General features: G+C 42.2%; 1 protein-coding gene across 1 annotated transcript; it reads left to right on the plus strand.

Moving 5' to 3' along the window:
• Nucleotides 1-645: 645 nt before the first annotated feature.
• On the plus strand, nucleotides 646-11,796 carry Bub3 (BUB3 mitotic checkpoint protein). The gene is made up of 8 exons (XM_034515314.2): nucleotides 646-923; nucleotides 1,184-1,378; nucleotides 2,053-2,122; nucleotides 3,636-3,787; nucleotides 6,576-6,734; nucleotides 8,726-8,903; nucleotides 9,050-9,266; nucleotides 11,418-11,796. The coding sequence occupies exons 2-8, from the start codon at nucleotides 1,184-1,186 to the stop codon at nucleotides 11,425-11,427; spliced, it is 981 nt and encodes a 326-aa protein (XP_034371205.1). The 5' UTR covers nucleotides 646-923; the 3' UTR covers nucleotides 11,428-11,796.
• Nucleotides 11,797-16,218: the final 4,422 nt, after the last annotated feature.

The following is a 16,218-nucleotide window of genomic DNA, read 5'->3' on the forward strand; positions in this document are numbered from 1 at the left end:
ATATGGCAGAGGGAAGTGGAGAGGGAAGGACAGCCACAATGCTAGGTCTTATGATGAACATTCCTAAAAGATTCTGGTTGAGCTTTAAAAGACTGGAAATATTTGTGTCCTACTATGTTCACCTTTCTGAACACAGTGCTCTTCTAAGACAAGGAGTAGTTTGGATGAACATTCCCAGAGCTGCTTACCAGACCTGGCATTCAGGTGCTTAAAAATTGTGGAGAGATAAAATAATAGAAATGAGGGCGATCCCCTGTGAGATCACTAGAGCTCAAGGGCAATGAGACTCTAGTTCACAGATTGAAAACCCAGCAAAATGAAAGCAAATAGTGCCTTTGGCTAGAAACTATCCTTCAGTATGACTAGTCTGGATAAATTCCAGGGGTATGTGCACGACCAGAAAGAAAATATTAATTTATATCTATAGTAGTATCAAACAAAATGAAATTCTGTGTCTGAGAGATAGAGGAGAAGGATGTCACAACTAGAGCTAGATAAAACATCTTTTCTGTCTCTTAGTCTGTGGATGGTTAGGCAGGCAGCTCCAGGGAGACTACAACTCCCAGCATGCAGCGTACAATTGTGGGCGGGCGTGAGCGCCTTTATGACCTGAGCATACTTGGGAGTTGTAGTTTTCCATCCGCAGCTCCAGAGACGTAACCTCGGCGTGGTGGTACTAAGAGACCGGGTGAACAGAAAAAACGCGGCTTCCCTTTGAGCCGGAACAGGATGACTGCGGAAAATGAGGCAGGCAGTAGATCAGACCAATCAGCTTCCGAGATTGAGCCGTTGGCATTCGAAATAAGCCAATGATAGGCCTGTTCCGGAGCTTCCTCTCCGCCTCCTCTGCCTTGCCTGCGAGTGCTCGGAGCGAAGCGGATCGGTAGTGGCCGGTGCAGAAACGTTGCTTAGTTGGACACGAGGTAGAGGCCCGGGCGAGGGCGGGCGGAGCGGGATCCGTGGCCTGTGGCTGACGCGTTGATGCACGGGGGGTCTGGTCGAGGATCATTGTATTTTATTTGGGGATCTGCAGGCAAGGAAGGAGGCCAGGCCGGGTGGAGCTCGGCGGAAGCGGGATGGCGGCCGGCCTGGATCAAGGCGGACCCGCGCGCCGCGCAGGCGCAGGCCCTGGCCGGCCTCTGTTGCTCCGGTAAGGGACTCAAACTTAGCGTTTGTTCTACAGATGACCGGTTCGAACGAATTCAAGCTGAACCAGCCACCCGAGGATGGCATCTCCTCGGTTAAGTTCAGCCCCAACACCTCCCAGTTCCTCCTGGTTTCCTCCTGGGATACGTCTGTTCGCCTCTACGATGTGCCCGCCAATTCCATGAGGCTCAAGTACCAGCACACTGGTGCTGTCCTGGACTGCGCCTTCTACGTAGGTGGATTCAGTTTCTACTCCTGTCCCCTTACTACTGAGATGTCCTAGGCGTTGCCAGTAGCATCCCATACACGGTCTGAGTAGTCTGACAGTTCATAACTACTCGAGAATGCTTCCCTTTAGCCTGGCATTGAGCCTACTACAATGGTTTGTTTTTATTTCTTCTCTCATGGTAATTTCAGTCCCCCTTTGTAAGTTCAGACTTGAGGAAACTTTCTGGACATAGATAATTGTTTGAATTTAGCAACAAGACTTATTTAGCTTTTTTTTTTTTTTTTTTTTTAAATAGTGAATGTTGTTTAATTTAGCCTTAACTCCTGGTGTTGATCTTGATAAAGCTGCCTTGTATTTGCTTCGTTTTGGAGATCACTTACTTGCAGTTTTGTTTGCTTCTTAGTCTTTTGTCACACTGGATGTGACACTTGGCTGTAGAAATGGCAATTTTGAAAATGCTTGCTAAAACTTTGTAACTTTGAAATGGCTCAAAATTTAAGGGGGTGTGAGGAGAGTGGGTGAGTGGATGTGGTATTCATGATTTTAATCCCAGAGGCAGACGCAGGCAGATCTCTTGAGTTTTGAGGCCAGCCAGGGCTACCTAGTGTCTCAAAAAAAAAAAAAAAAAAAAAAAAAAAAAAAAGGGAAAAAAATCAAACCCAAATTTTGCTTTGTAGGATCCAACGCATGCCTGGAGTGGAGGTTTGGACCATCAGCTGAAAATGCATGATTTGAATACTGATCAAGGTATTAATATGGCTCCATTTTATCAGTTTTTCTTTACTAACGAAATTGTGCAGAAATGCTTAGTTAGGAAGAGTAGTTGTTTTCAATACTTAGGTGAAGGTGAAACATGGCTTTGAGAATAGACTTTTAACATTGGAGTAAGTTACCACAAGTGGAACATGTATGTTGCAGGAAAGCCCCCTTTGAGTACTGTCTTAAGTATGTACTAGAAACATCACTTAAGCATTTGACCATCACCATCAGAAGCCTTAAGCAGTGGACTGGATCCATGGTCTCATTTGTCAGGATTTCTTAGGACAGTTTGGTATTTTAGGATGGTCTTTTCACAGACAAAAAAAAAAAAAAAAGTACGTTTTTAAAAATGGAGCATGGTAGCCCAGTCATATTTATCTTAGTGATGCCGTTGTATTCTTAGCAGCAGGATGTATTTCAGTCGGCTGTGTCAAAACATTTCCTAAGAGTTTTTATGATTTCACTGTGGCAGGATTTGGAATGGAACCCAAGATGTGCAGAGCGCTCTGAGCTTTGCCTGCCTGTCTTATATTGGACATAGGTACACTTGGAAGAGATGTGGGGCTATAGAGATGTGGCTACCTAGAGGCTGAGTTGAGCAACGAGGATGGACCCAGAAGCCTGTCTGAGCTAGGCGTGATGCTGTTCCTGGAATCCCAGCACTTGGAAAGGGGAGGCAGGAGGACCAAAAATTCAAGGCCAGCCTTGGCTACATAGACAGTTTGTAATCTAGCCTAGATTACATAAGACGCTGTTTCCAGGAGAAAAAGAATGGTGCTTCATTGGAAGAGGCCTCTGTGCAAAAGTAAAAGTACATGTGAGGAGAAAGCATTCTGCCTGAGCTCCATTCCTAGTCCTGTCACTCATCCTGTTCTCTGTATGTCACATGGGCTTTGGCACATAGTAGATGTTTAGTAGATGTTTACTGACTGAGCAAATGAGATATTGTGAAGGTTGACATTGACAGGAAAGAAATTATGTAGCAGAAATTGGACCCTACCATGAGAAGCAAGTGAATTAATTGAAAGACTCCCCTCAGCCTTCAAGTCCTGTAACCATTTCTTACTAGCTGTGGCTTAATGGGAAGATAAATGTTGTCAGGGTACAGGAAACCAGAGATCTCCACTCTTAGTTCACTCAGTAAGTATTTCTGGTGCACCTACAATGTACTAAGCATGTTCTAGATACAAACAAAGGTATAGAGTTTAACCAGTCTTCTTAACCAAATCTAGGATCAGGTTACTCATGCACCATCTTGACACAGTTCAAAATTGAAGGCAGCTGTGCTGTATTCCCCCTAGTGAATTAACTAATCTGTGCAATATGAAGTGAATTAGAGAGGAATGGGTAACTTTGTAGTCGTGGAGAGATTGCTCTGCCTACAGATATTTCCGTGGAGTGACCAAGATGAATTCTCAGCCGACTGTCCCATGGGCTCACTTGAGGTATTCTAAGAGATAGTCAAGGTAGCTGTGTTGTTTTTATTCTTTCTTTGCAATAGAAAATCTTGTTGGAACTCATGATGCCCCTATCAGATGTGTTGAATACTGTCCAGAAGTGAACGTGATGGTCACTGGAAGTTGGGATCAGACAGTTAAACTGTGGGATCCCAGAACTCCTTGTAATGCTGGCACCTTCTCCCAGCCGGAAAAGGTAGGGTTTTTATATGCACCAGGGGTTTGGTGGTTGGTGAGTATGCTGTTGAATAGGTTAAGAATTGGCAATCTGTTTTAGAAACTTAGCTATATAGAAATTCTTCACTGTGAAGGGAATTAACTTTTAAATTTTGGTCATCTTTTCCTGTCAGCTATTAAACTTGGGCTGGAGAGCAGGAGCTTGCGATTCTTAGTCCGTGTATTGTTAATGCTCGGGGTCTGAGGTCTGAGAGGTAACTCAAAGCCATTTACAGAGACTGGTTGTCTTAAGTGTAGTTTGACACCCCAAACCAGAAGATGGGGTGAAGCATGACTCATTTCCAGCTGTGACTTGAGGTTCCATTTGGATTGACAGTTGAGAATGAAAAGGGAATCATTTCGACTTTAGAGAGAGTGCCTTAGAGAGAGTGCCGTGTTCTCTGGCTTTTACTGCTGTGTCTGTATTTAAATGCTGACGGATGTAGTTTGAAGGCTTGTAGTAAATGGAGCTTTTAGACACCTTTGAATCTAAATTACATCTCCCACAGACAGCACCATAGTTGGGTCTTTTAAGTTTTTTTCAGTCCAGTTTTGGCAATCTCTACCTTTAAATTATAAAACCATTTACATCTATGATTCCTGTGATTTTTTTTTGAGAATTTCATGCAAGAGTACACTGTATTTACGTCTTTTCCACGCTTTTGTCTTCCCCTTCCGACTTCCTCTGCTCACTCTCAGGTTCCTGGCCTCTCCCATAATTATGATTGTTTTATACACACGCACACATGGGAACACGCACAAGCTCCTGACTCCATTTGTCGTTGGTTGTTTATACATGTGTTTATGGCTGACCACTTAGATTGGATAACCTCCCAGGGGTCTTGTCCCTGGAGAAAACAGAATCTGCCTCTTGAGGGTGGAGCTTTTTAAAACTAACTTTGGTGTATTCGAACTTCTCAATCTGTTCCATAAACATACTTAGGCTGTATCCTCACCAGACTTTTATCAGGTAGTAGTTAATTTAAAAGATGGATTGTTATAGCTGTTTCAAGTATTCTTCACTTGAGTCCATTCCCTAGTGTCCATACACTGTTTGGCCCCGTTGGCTGTCATTACATACAGAAGTGAATCCAAAGAGCCATTATTTTTTGTCCCGTCATAGTCGACTCTACTCCTGGCAAGACCTTTGTTCAGAATAAAATAATTGCATTGTTTCTAGTTTTGATTTATGGTTGTATGTAGCATGTTAAGAACTGTGATAAATTGCTGACAGAATATCATATAATGGACAGCCACACTGAAGCAAGCTGCTTACTGGTTCAGCGAAGTTCATTATGTCACTTTTTTTTTAATACTTTCTTTGATAAATGTATATACCCAGTCAGTAGGATGACAGTAGTTTTCCTTGATTTATGATCAGTGTGGATAGAAAGCAGTTTTAGAAGCTTGTGTGTCACCTGTGTAGTAAAGATTTAAGGTAAAATTCTGGATACAGTTGTGCCACTATAAATTGACCTTTTTCTGGTTTATTTTTTAAGTTTAGTACTTCATATATCTTAAATTAATTTTCTGTTTTCCTTTTGTGGGAGACATTGGCCTTCTGAATAAACATTACAGTATTCATATATACATATGCAATCATTTACTACTTCAGTTTTTAAAAATATTTTCCCTCAGTTGCTTTAGTTGAACTTTAAAGTCAGAACGTAGTGGCTACCGTTTTCACATTGTGACGTAGCCTGCTTCTTTGGCGGCCAGTCTGAAGCTAATATGTGGCTGAGTGTCAGCTGCATGGCTTAGTTATTGAGGGTTAAAGTGAAGCTTCACCGTGTCTTGGGTACTCTACATAGTAATCCTGCTGAGCTGAAAACCAACAGTCACCTCAGTTGTGGACCTCAAGTCTAGATTTTTAAAGAAATGACTCATTAGGAGGACACTTTCTGCTGCTTTTTCATGCATTTGCTCCCTCTGGTGTCTGTAGCATCTTATTTGCAAATAAGCCCACAGATGTTCTGCTTGCAGGAAATTTATGATTTCTTATAAAGGAATTTTTTTTTTTTTTTTTGTGAAAACTTAAATATTGCAGAAAAGACATTATGACTGGGGGAAATAGATGCCCCTCTATCAAAATGCTTTTTAGTTGTTGTTGTTGTTGTTGGTTTTTTTTTTTTTTTTTTCCATTTTCTAAAAGTGAGCTTCCTTTTGGAACATGGAACCTGACGTCAGAGCCTAAGGGTAGCTTTGCTACATGCAAGACAGCTCTCCTTACCTTTCATTTTGAATTTGTGGCTTTCAAAGCCATGAGACAGCCTGTTGGTGATGCTCTCTTTGCTCTTCCCAGGAAGGCCTTTCCCTCAAGGAAACAGCCAGGAAATGCTAAGAGTTTTAGAGTTGCCAAATGAAATTTTTGAAAAGCTGGCCTGGTCATAGAAAAAAAGTTGAAAATGATTCCTTTACAAAAAACCAGAAGCTCTCTGAAAGGTGTTTTGACCTGATTGTCCTATTTCAAGTGGATTTAATAACTTTTAAATTAAGAAGCAAGACATTTTTGGGGGAAATGTTCTAACTGAAAGCATTTTATCGTTTAGAAGTGTCTACAAGCTTAATTGGGTTATACTTTATACTTAGTGAAGAAGTTCTGGGGGTGCTACTTTATCTGAGTCACCTCACTAAATGTCTGAAGTTGACACCTGATCTGGGAACACATTCAGCTAGCCTTTTTATGGTTTTAGGATTAGATGGTCTTTAGGAGCAAAATGTCACTTTCAGAAAGTAGATGATGATCAAGTTTTGATGTTTCCTAAAAGGTGTACACCCTGTCAGTGTCTGGGGACAGGCTGATTGTGGGCACCGCAGGCCGCCGAGTGCTGGTGTGGGACTTGAGGAACATGGGCTACGTGCAGCAGCGCAGGGAGTCCAGCCTGAAGTACCAGACTCGCTGCATCCGAGCCTTCCCCAACAAGCAGGTGCCCACTCCTCCTCACCCCCTCCTCACCTCCTCCTCATCCCTTTCCTCACCCACCCCTCCTCCTCACCCCTCTTCACCCCCACTTGCCTGGAATTTCAAAGTAGTGGTGACTTCAAATTTGCTTTTAGGTCTGCTTTCTATGATCTTTTGAAGACAATTGTATTTGCTTTCTGTAATCTTTTAAAACTTTAAAACTGTACGTGCTTTCTGTACTCTTTTACAGACAACTGTATAAATTGTGGGAATAAGTTAATCCCACATTTTAGGGAAGATGTTGATGTTCCATAGGTCAAGTGCTTTCGATAGGTCTTACTGCTGATTTTGGTATGGAATATTTAATAATACTCAGTTTCAAAGAGTTCAGACATATTTCAATTTCCTATCAGAGCTTAAATTTGGAAATTGAGGTTTATAGAATTTGCTTTTTGTAATATTTGCAGTTATTACTCTCATGTAACAATAAAGCTTTGATTTTTTTTTTTCATTTTCTTTGTTTAATCTTTTTAAAAATAGCAATACTTAGATCAGGCCGTGTCTTAGATGATGTAGTGAGTGTCCTTCCAGCATCACTGAGATGATGAGTAAGCTTGCTTCCATTGGCAGTCAGTCCTGAACACTCTGAGGAGAGGTTAGCCCTGTGCAGGCTCCTGTACGTCATTAGGAGTCTGAAGCAGGGAGGTTGTGAGTTCAAGATCATCGTAAGCTGTAAATTTAGTGAGACATTGTCCTAAGGATTGCCAGGGCAGTTAGTTGGCTGTGAGGTAGACTGCTACAAGGAATTGCCAGGGCAGCTGGCTGTGAGATAGGCTGCTGTAAGGAATTTTTGAAAGAGGAAACGTTCACGTAAAGCCGTGGCTGCATCTGGAATGAGGGCTGTCCTTTAGCTGCTGTGGAATATGAAGCAGGAAGTCATTTCGCTCTGTCCTCTGTCTCACCGTGAGCGGGTGGTGATCCTTGAAGACCAGGAGCTGTGGTCAATGAAACTTGCAGAATTAAATGTGATTAAAATATGCTTGTGTTACAACAAAAAACGTTTTCTTTATATTTACCTTTTTCTATAGGTTTATCTTTGCTTTTATAATATATGCTTAAAATTGGATTTTTATTAAAAAAAAAAAATGGAGACAGCTCTGTGGGCAGAAATGCTTGCTGCCAAGCCTAATGCCCTGAGTTCTATCCCTGGGACCCATATGGTGGAAGGAGAGAACTGGCTTCTGCAAGCTGTATTCTGACCTCCACACACAAGTGCCTGCACACACGTGGGCACGCACACGCATGCATGCACATAAATAATAAAATTAAAAGTGGGTTTTATTAAATTCATTTTCTATAAGCAGATTTTGGGAATAACTTTTTAAACATCTTGAGCAAAATGGAAAGATGTAAAAAGCATAAATTTCATATTCGTTGTTATTGTTTTAAAAACCTGTTGTTATTTGAAGACAAGGTGAGAAGTAGATTGAAACTGAGAAGCATTCTTGACGGTTCCCCACAGTCTGGTGTAGGCAAGCCTGACTCATGGTAGCAAAAGCAAGAGGTTGGCCAGCTGGGCTGGAACTAGGTTACTGTCCTCCCTCCCAGTGAGGTGAAGGTACTCTGTCCAGAGTAAAAGACAGAGAGGAGGTTTTTAACTGAGGGAACAGATTGGAGTCCCTTTCAGGTCTGGAGACAGAGAATACTAAAATTTAAAATTTTTTTGTTTAGATTTGACAAAACAAGTCATTTTTGGTTGCAGTGTGTTAGGTACTGATAGTGTGGAGAAAGCAAGTGAGCGAGGGCAGCACCATTTCTTACAAAGCAGGTAGGGTGCCCTGAGCTGCTGATGCTCTTAGCTATTTATAGAGGCGGCCTGTCTGTCAGTGCAGCTCCAGGCCTTTTAAACCTGGCTGAACTTTCCTTTCTGAAATAGTCTTTCTGGGTTGAATTGGGGACTTCATGTGCTCTCTGGAAGGCAGGCTTCGCCACTCTGGGCCTCTGCTGTCTTGGCAGGGTTATGTGCTCAGCTCCATCGAAGGCCGGGTGGCTGTGGAATACTTGGACCCGAGCCCTGAGGTTCAGAAGAAGAAGTACGCCTTCAAGTGTCACCGGCTAAAGGAGAACAACATTGAGCAGATTTACCCAGTCAACGCCATCTCCTTTCACAATATCCACAACACGTTTGCCACAGGTGAGGTGGAACACACAGGCCCGACCGAGCCCAGCTTTAGGATTGTGTGCTGTGTATGCCCAGGCTGAGTCCTGGGAGATTGTTTGCTTTGACAGAATGAAGACTCAGATACAAAGAGCCATTTTAACTATTTATATCACTTGCAGGTGGTTCTGATGGATTTGTAAATATTTGGGACCCATTTAACAAAAAGCGCCTGTGCCAGTTCCATCGATACCCCACCAGCATCGCATCCCTTGCCTTCAGTAATGACGGAACCACGCTTGCAATAGCATCGTCATATATGTATGAAATGGATGACACCGAGCATCCTGAAGATGGTATCTTCATTCGCCAAGTGACAGATGCAGAAACAAAGCCCAAGTGAGTATGCTTCACCTGGATTGAAGCCTTTTCTAGCATTCAACCCAGGACTTATTAATTTTTCTAAATTCATGAATAGCATTGTTGATGCCTGCTCGATATTACAGCTGACTGTAGGGTTGGAGTTGATTTTATCTTGTTCTCCCAAGCTTTCAATATCCGTAGGTTGATAGACGTCTGATGGATAAAATTGTGCCTCGTTGTTTTGTAGAGAAGAATGTCAAGCTCTCATTCTTCTTGAATAGGCTCTATTATTTGAATCTGTGGAGTTACTACTACCTCATTGCTTCAAAATTAAGTTGAGGAATTCAGGAATAATTTATTTTAGTAAATTATATTTAAGATATTTAAGAATTTGAACTGCCAAAAAAAAAAAAAAAATCTTCCCTCTCCAGCGGTTGTTTCTGTAATATTTGCAAAAGTGAGTGGCCTTTGGGTCTCACTGGAAACCCAGAGTAATACGGCCTTGCATAGCATAGCAAATTTCCTTTCTTTTGACACGTTCAAGAGGTGTAGGTGTAAGCTGTGGGTTCTCACTGTTGTCTGCAAGGACCCATCTCCTTGTTTTGGCAGCAGCAGGACAAAGCCTTTTTACTTGTGACCTTTCCTGGGCTAAGAATGCAGAGGCTTAGGCACAGATTACACCATGAGCACCTACCCCACGTGTCTTGTCTGTTCCTTACTCTGGTCTCAGGTCCTACAAGGAAATCCTGGGTGAATATTTGTGGGATAAACAAAGGCATATGGACTTCTGTAGTTTTCTGAAGTCCCCTTGATCCATTTGTTGGGCCTCTGTAGGAGCAGAGCATTTAACAAGGGGAAATGTCTGTGCTTTCACTGTTTGCAGTTTTAGAATGTGGAGCCTGTTGGAAAGGGCTGCGCTTGTGTTTGGTATTTCTTGTCCTGGCTGGCCATTTTTTTTTTTTTTTTTTTTTTTTTTTAACTTGTAGGTCACCTTGTTCTTGACAAGATTTCATGTTGAGGACAATAAAGCAATTGATACTTTCCAGTGGTGGATTCATAACTATTAACAAAAAAACAGGGAAATACTAATTTTTTTTTTTTAAAGAACCTAAAAATAATGGAAGAGAGGTTTTTATTTTAATTTTTTTTTTAAATGAAAACTTAAGTGCACAAGCTGGTTTGATGGTTTGCTACATTAAAGGTATTTGGGCAAATAAGACTTGAGGGTAGTGGCTGTACTTTGGAGAGTCAGTTCTGACCTTGGTCTTTGTTTCTGCTGTAGAAATAAGTGTTTGTAAACAGGAGTTATATAAATCTCTTTGTGTTATTTCTGTCCTTACACGCTGGAGGAAGAGGGTCTGGAGCCGTTGCTTTCTTTGCTGGTGATAGTTGGTAATTCGAAAGCTGCTTCAGACTGCCTCATGAGGAGGTTAATCTACAATTAAACAATATTTCCTCTTTGCCGTCCATTATTTTCTGAAGCAGATGGTTCATCATTTCCTGGGCTGCTAAACAAAGCGAGGTTAAGGTTAGACTCGCGGGAATCAGCTAGTTTTCAATCTTATTAGGGTGCAGAAGGAAAACTAATAAGAAAACCTCCTAACATCATTTTGTGACTGTAAACAATTATTTATTAGCAAACAATTGATCCCAGAAGGGCAAATTGTTTGAGTCAGTAATGAGCTGAGAAAAGACAGAGCGTATCTGTGCATTTGGGAAAGTCATTGTAACGTAATTGCAGTACATTTAGACAGGCATCTATCTGGACCTGTTTCTATCTCTAAATGAATTTTTGGAAACATTAATGAGGTTTACATATTTCCCTGACATTTATATAGTTCTCATGCCCATTGCAGTTGCCCAGCCGCTGGTGATTAAAGGTTAAGAAGAAAACATTAGAGCGAGCATGAGATTCATTTTGATGTAATGTCTTGTAGCAGAACACGAACTTAGCTTGGCCTGTTTCAAGTAGTTCCAGTGTTTTGTTGTCAGACTTGTTACTTTTAATGTGTATTATTTGTAAATGTCCATCTCTGAAAAGGACTTGGAAGTTTATTTTACCCACAGTGTATTTAAAAACATTGTTTTGTTACAGAGAAAAGTCTTTTTTTTATTTTGTAAGATTTTCAGTGGGAAATGAGTGTGAATGTCTAAGTGCATCTTTGAACTGTGTTTTCTTCATTGCAGGTCCACGTGATCGTCTGGTGAAAGTGGTTTCTCTGGAAAAGCTTTGTCTGCTTCCTACAAATGCGTTTCCCTTGACGGCCTGCTTGTAGCCATTGGACACTTGGTCTATCTAGTGTATGGATTTTTAAATGTCTCTGTGTCCTGTGATTGTTTGGGGTGGGGAGGCTTTGTGTCCTTGTACAGTAGTCTGATGGATTCTCCTGTCCTAAGCCATTGTTGTTGTGTTTGCCATCTAAAACTGTTATATTTTTCTGCTGTCTAATAAATCAGAGATTTGGAACTTTTAAAAGTTGGGTGTTTTTAGACATTTTGGCAATTAGGCTTCTCTTAGGCAAAGTATTCTTTGTCAGGGGACATTAAAGGTGATGTACGACTAAAAGTCCTCGGCCTTGTTTATTATATCTGCTCTTGTACACTGGGAATCGGCCCTGGGTAAAGTAATCCACTTGACTTCTTTCAGCCATTTTTGCTCATGTTTCTTTGGAGGATCAGTGAGGTCCGGGAGCCAGTGCTACAGCTTCTCTCAGGATGGGCATAGACTGGCAGCGTCTGCATGGCTGCTAGCAGTGCCAGTGCTGCCATGCCTGTGCTGTAGAGCTCATACATCCCTGTGCTGACAATACCATCCTCTGCAGAGAGAACCAAGTGGCAGGCCCTTCTGGACTTAGCCATCAACTGCTACATCAGAGTGAAGTCCTTGGGATGATAAATGGTGTAATAGCCAGGAGCTGCTGGTGGCATTGGTCCTGTGGTGTGATCATATGCTTTTTAAAGTCATAACCACTTGATTGACAGTGAAGCATAAATTTCAAACATTACAAAGAGAACGACGGATCATTGTTAGAGATGACCAAATTAAAGCCGTGTTACAGACTTGTGTTTGAAGTGGTATAAGAGAGCTTCTTCTGATGGTTCCATTTGCACGTGCCCCCACCCCACACTGCTTGTCCAGCTTACCCTCTCAATTTGCCTGTTTATTAAAGCTACCTTTGCTGCCAGTTTTCCTGGTGTGGTTACCTTGGCATCCTCTTTTTTTTTTTTTTTCCTTTTGAGATTTTCTTTTATTTTGTCAGGGGCATCTCTGTCTATACACTAAAGGCCTGGAATCAGCCATAGGCCTGAAGACAGTGGTAGGCCTAACATGCATGCCTGCTAGCACAAAGTCTTGGTCTCTGTGGAAAAGACACTGAAACAGATGGCTAGAAGCTATTGTAAACAAACAGATAGTTGTCAGGCTCTAGTCATAGACCTTGTAGATAGGTGACCTTGGGTAGACAGTACCAACTTAGATTAGGACAAGTGAATCATAGGCGGAGTCAGTGGCCTGTCCCCTGAACCTTCACCCAGCTGACACACTGTTCTGGAAGATATCTGTACTCCCCCTGAACACCTACGCTCCTGTGTCATCCCCTTCCCCACATCCTGCCTTTTTGTGTATCTAACCTGTGTGTGAAAAAGTAAAAATTACGATCTGATCAGCCTATAGACAGGTCGCCGTTCTTTGCATCTTTGCCTGCTACCCTTCCCCCACCCCCCTCCTTCAGGTCATCTCCCAGGACCCCTGTTTAATGTTCTGCTGGATAAGACATTGTTTTATGTGTGTGTTTTGTCTATGAATATGTCTGTGCACCAACAATGTGCAGGACACATCAAATCCCCTGAAACTGGAGTTAGGGGCCCATATAAGTGCTGGGAATTGAACTCTGGGTCCTCTGGAAGAGCAGCTAGTGATCTTAACCTCTGAACCATCTTTCCAATCCAACGGTGACATTTGAATGGCTTGCCTTGCCCATATTATGTTTCATTACTTTCTGCCGACTGCTTCTACTCTTAGCATCCTTAGGCTGAATGTAACACACCCAGACCTCCCAAATCCCTTGTCTCCTGCAGTGATGACTTGTTTTTAGCAGAGGCCAAATCAGCATGCTAGCATGACAGGCCAAACTTGCCCTTTCTGTATGTGGGGAATCTGGGTGTGTGCATGTGTGTGTCTTCTAAATTTCTGGTTATGTCGTCTTGATGTTATTTAGCAGTAAATACACTGTCACTTGTAATTTTCAGAAACTGCTTAATGCCTTGCAAAATTAAAACCAAAAAGTGACACTTGTAATGTCCCTTTGAGTCACATAGTGTTTCCTGTTCATGGAAGGGATGCTTCTAGAGTCTTCAGCTGTCGGGAGGGCTGGGAGGGCCTGCCCTTCACTTGGACTCCTAGTTACAGATGAGATAAATGAGATGAGCCCCACTACAAAAATGGAAAGGTGTTTTCTGCTCATCCCCTGTCTTCTGGGAAATAAGGCTCTGATTTAAGGACAGGCTGGACTGCCTGAGGGCTGGGACTAAAGGTATAGCCACCATGCCCTACTTAAAAGCCTTCTGAAAAAGTCATATGGAAACCTACTTCTATAGAAGTGTCATTAAATATGCACAGATTTTTTTCGTACATTTTTCAGCTTAGTATCCCCGAATTGCTTTGACGTAGGAATCCACTTGGCTTCTGTTTGTACCTGAGCCAGTCACCTCTCACTGTTGGCAAGGAGCTGGGCTGCTTGTACTATAATCTCCAAGTCTCCCTCTGTTCTTTCTGGATCGTTCTTTCAGGTTCACATTTGCAAGGTCTGATGCAAGGGTCCCCTCTTCTGTGATGCCCTCTCTCCCTGTTGCAGCTCACCACAAAGTTTCTTTTCTCAAAATATGAAGTGTTTCCTGCTTCTCCTCCTTTGGTACAGACAAAACATCTAAACAAAAAATTAAAAACCCCAAAAGGAAAAGAAAATGCGAAGAACTACACTTGGGAAATTAGAGGTCTCAGGAACTTTTTAGAGACCACATTTACTTGGGTTTGAGTGGGTTCCCTGGCCCACGGATGCTGGAGGACAACTGTGGAGGTTAGTTCTTCTACCATATGAATTTTGGGGATTGAACTCTGGTTGTCCAGCTTGGTCCAGCCATCTTTACTCAGAGCCCCCTCTCTCTTTGCCCTTTACATTGCTGAGTGAAGTTACTTCAGTGTAACTTCACATACAGCTCTGGAATGCTGACCCTAAGGTGCATTGGTTATGACCTTTGGCTTCGTTAGTTCAGTCAGTATTGTAGAGTTGATGGCCAAGTGTTTGGTATGGACTTCACAGCTCCAGAGTCAAATCTGTTTCCCCCGGAACAGATTAGAGCTTTGACTCTGGCTTTAGCATCTAATTCCTTGCATCACTAGCTAAAGTAATTATTCAGTGGTAGTCTTTCCATCTGTATTGTGAAGGAAACACTGAGCTTGCAGATTGTTTATCAGAATATGCCAGCCACAGTCTGCAAATCCCCTTTATCTGGGTAAAAGTTCAACCCAGGCTGCGAGTGTGACTCAGTGATAGGTGCTCACCTACTGTGTGTGTGGAGGGTTTGGGTTTCATCTCCAGCATGGGGGAAAAATCAGATTTAATTGGTAAACTGAACTTATTTTAATTATTTTATATAACTTGAAGTAGTTCTCAAGTAATTATTGGATCCCTAGTTATTAAGGATACCTGTGTATTTTAAAAACATGAACTGGGACTGGAGAGATGGCTCAGCAATTAAGAGCACCGACTGTTCTTCCAGAGGTCCTGAGTTCAATTCCCAGGACCCTTATGGCAGCTCACAAGGAACTGTGACTCCAGCTCCAGCAGATCTGACATTCTTATATAGACAGACAGGCAGGCAAACACTAATGTACATAAAAGTAAGAATAAGTAAATTATTAAAAAACCCATGAACAAAGTAGCAATTAAAGTCCCAGATCACATTCGTAAACCATCATCTGGCTTTGAAAGTGTTGTCTGAAGAGGCTGTCCACAGGAAGCTTCATTGTATCTTTTGCTCATCTGTATCCATTCACTTCTTTTCTCAAGGACCTTACCCTCTTACACTTGTGTCACTGCTTGCAGATCCGTACTTTGAACTTCCGGTTTGCATATATGCTATAGGTTTTTTCCAGAATGAGCTCATCTCCATTCAGTGTCAGGTTTTGTTAATACGATGTGGTAAACGGAGGAGCTGCAGCAAAGTTTTGTGATGGCCGAGTGCCCTTTCTCAGGAAACCAGTCTCATTAAAAGGAATGGCAGCTGTCTGACTTGTTGGTTCTTTCATGAGTGAAAACCTCTTACCCCAACCAAGGTTCGTGCTCCCCAGGAAAGTATGCGCATGTGCTAATACTTAATGTGTAATTGGTGTTGTTTTAAAATGGCACATGTGTGCTGTCATCAGGAAAGAGAACACAACTCTTGTTTGATGGTGCTCTCTTTTGACTCCCCACCTTAGCCTCTGAAGTGCCTCAGGACACCCCATCTTTGACTTGGGGAAGTACTGACTTAAGCTATTTGGGGTAGTTAGAGAGGTTTCCTCTCAGAATGGCACCTGGCTACATTGCTTTGGAACTAGCGCTAAGAGACATGAAAGCTGCTGCTCCCAGTGGCCACAAATACCAATTGGGGCATTGAGTACAAAGGCACTTTCCCCTTGATCAGTGACTCGCTGGAACAGTGCTTTCATTTTCCAAGGATGCCCACAGAACTTGGCCTGGGGTTGTTGTCGGGCACTGGCTCTTTAGTTTTGTGCGCTGATGAGGGAAAGAAAAATCGGAAGGTGAAAAACAGACTAATTTAAAGAGGTGTATATTTGGGAAATCATGACACAGGTTGGTCCGTTCATTTAATATAATTTGAGATTTGGTCTTCAAAACTTAATTTGAATGAAAAGCAATTGATTGCATTTTGTTGCTTTGTTTTTCTTGACTATACCCCTGGCTAACAGTACGGCTTCCTGAATTAC

The sequence above is a fragment of the Arvicanthis niloticus genome, chromosome 1 (assembly GCF_011762505.2).
Source record: "Arvicanthis niloticus isolate mArvNil1 chromosome 1, mArvNil1.pat.X, whole genome shotgun sequence".
Classification (NCBI taxonomy): Eukaryota; Metazoa; Chordata; class Mammalia; order Rodentia; family Muridae; genus Arvicanthis; species Arvicanthis niloticus.

Excerpts from the sequence above, each read along its gene's own strand:
- Bub3 (XM_034515314.2), top strand. The coding sequence starts at position 1,184 with ATGACCGGTTCGAACGAATTCAAGCTGAACCAGCCACCCGAGGATGGC. Across the intron at positions 1,379-2,052 it reads TCCTGGACTGCGCCTTCTAC|GATCCAACGCATGCCTGGAG; the intron begins GTAGGTGGATTC and ends TTTGCTTTGTAG. Across the intron at positions 8,904-9,049 it reads CCACAACACGTTTGCCACAG|GTGGTTCTGATGGATTTGTA; the intron begins GTGAGGTGGAAC and ends TATCACTTGCAG.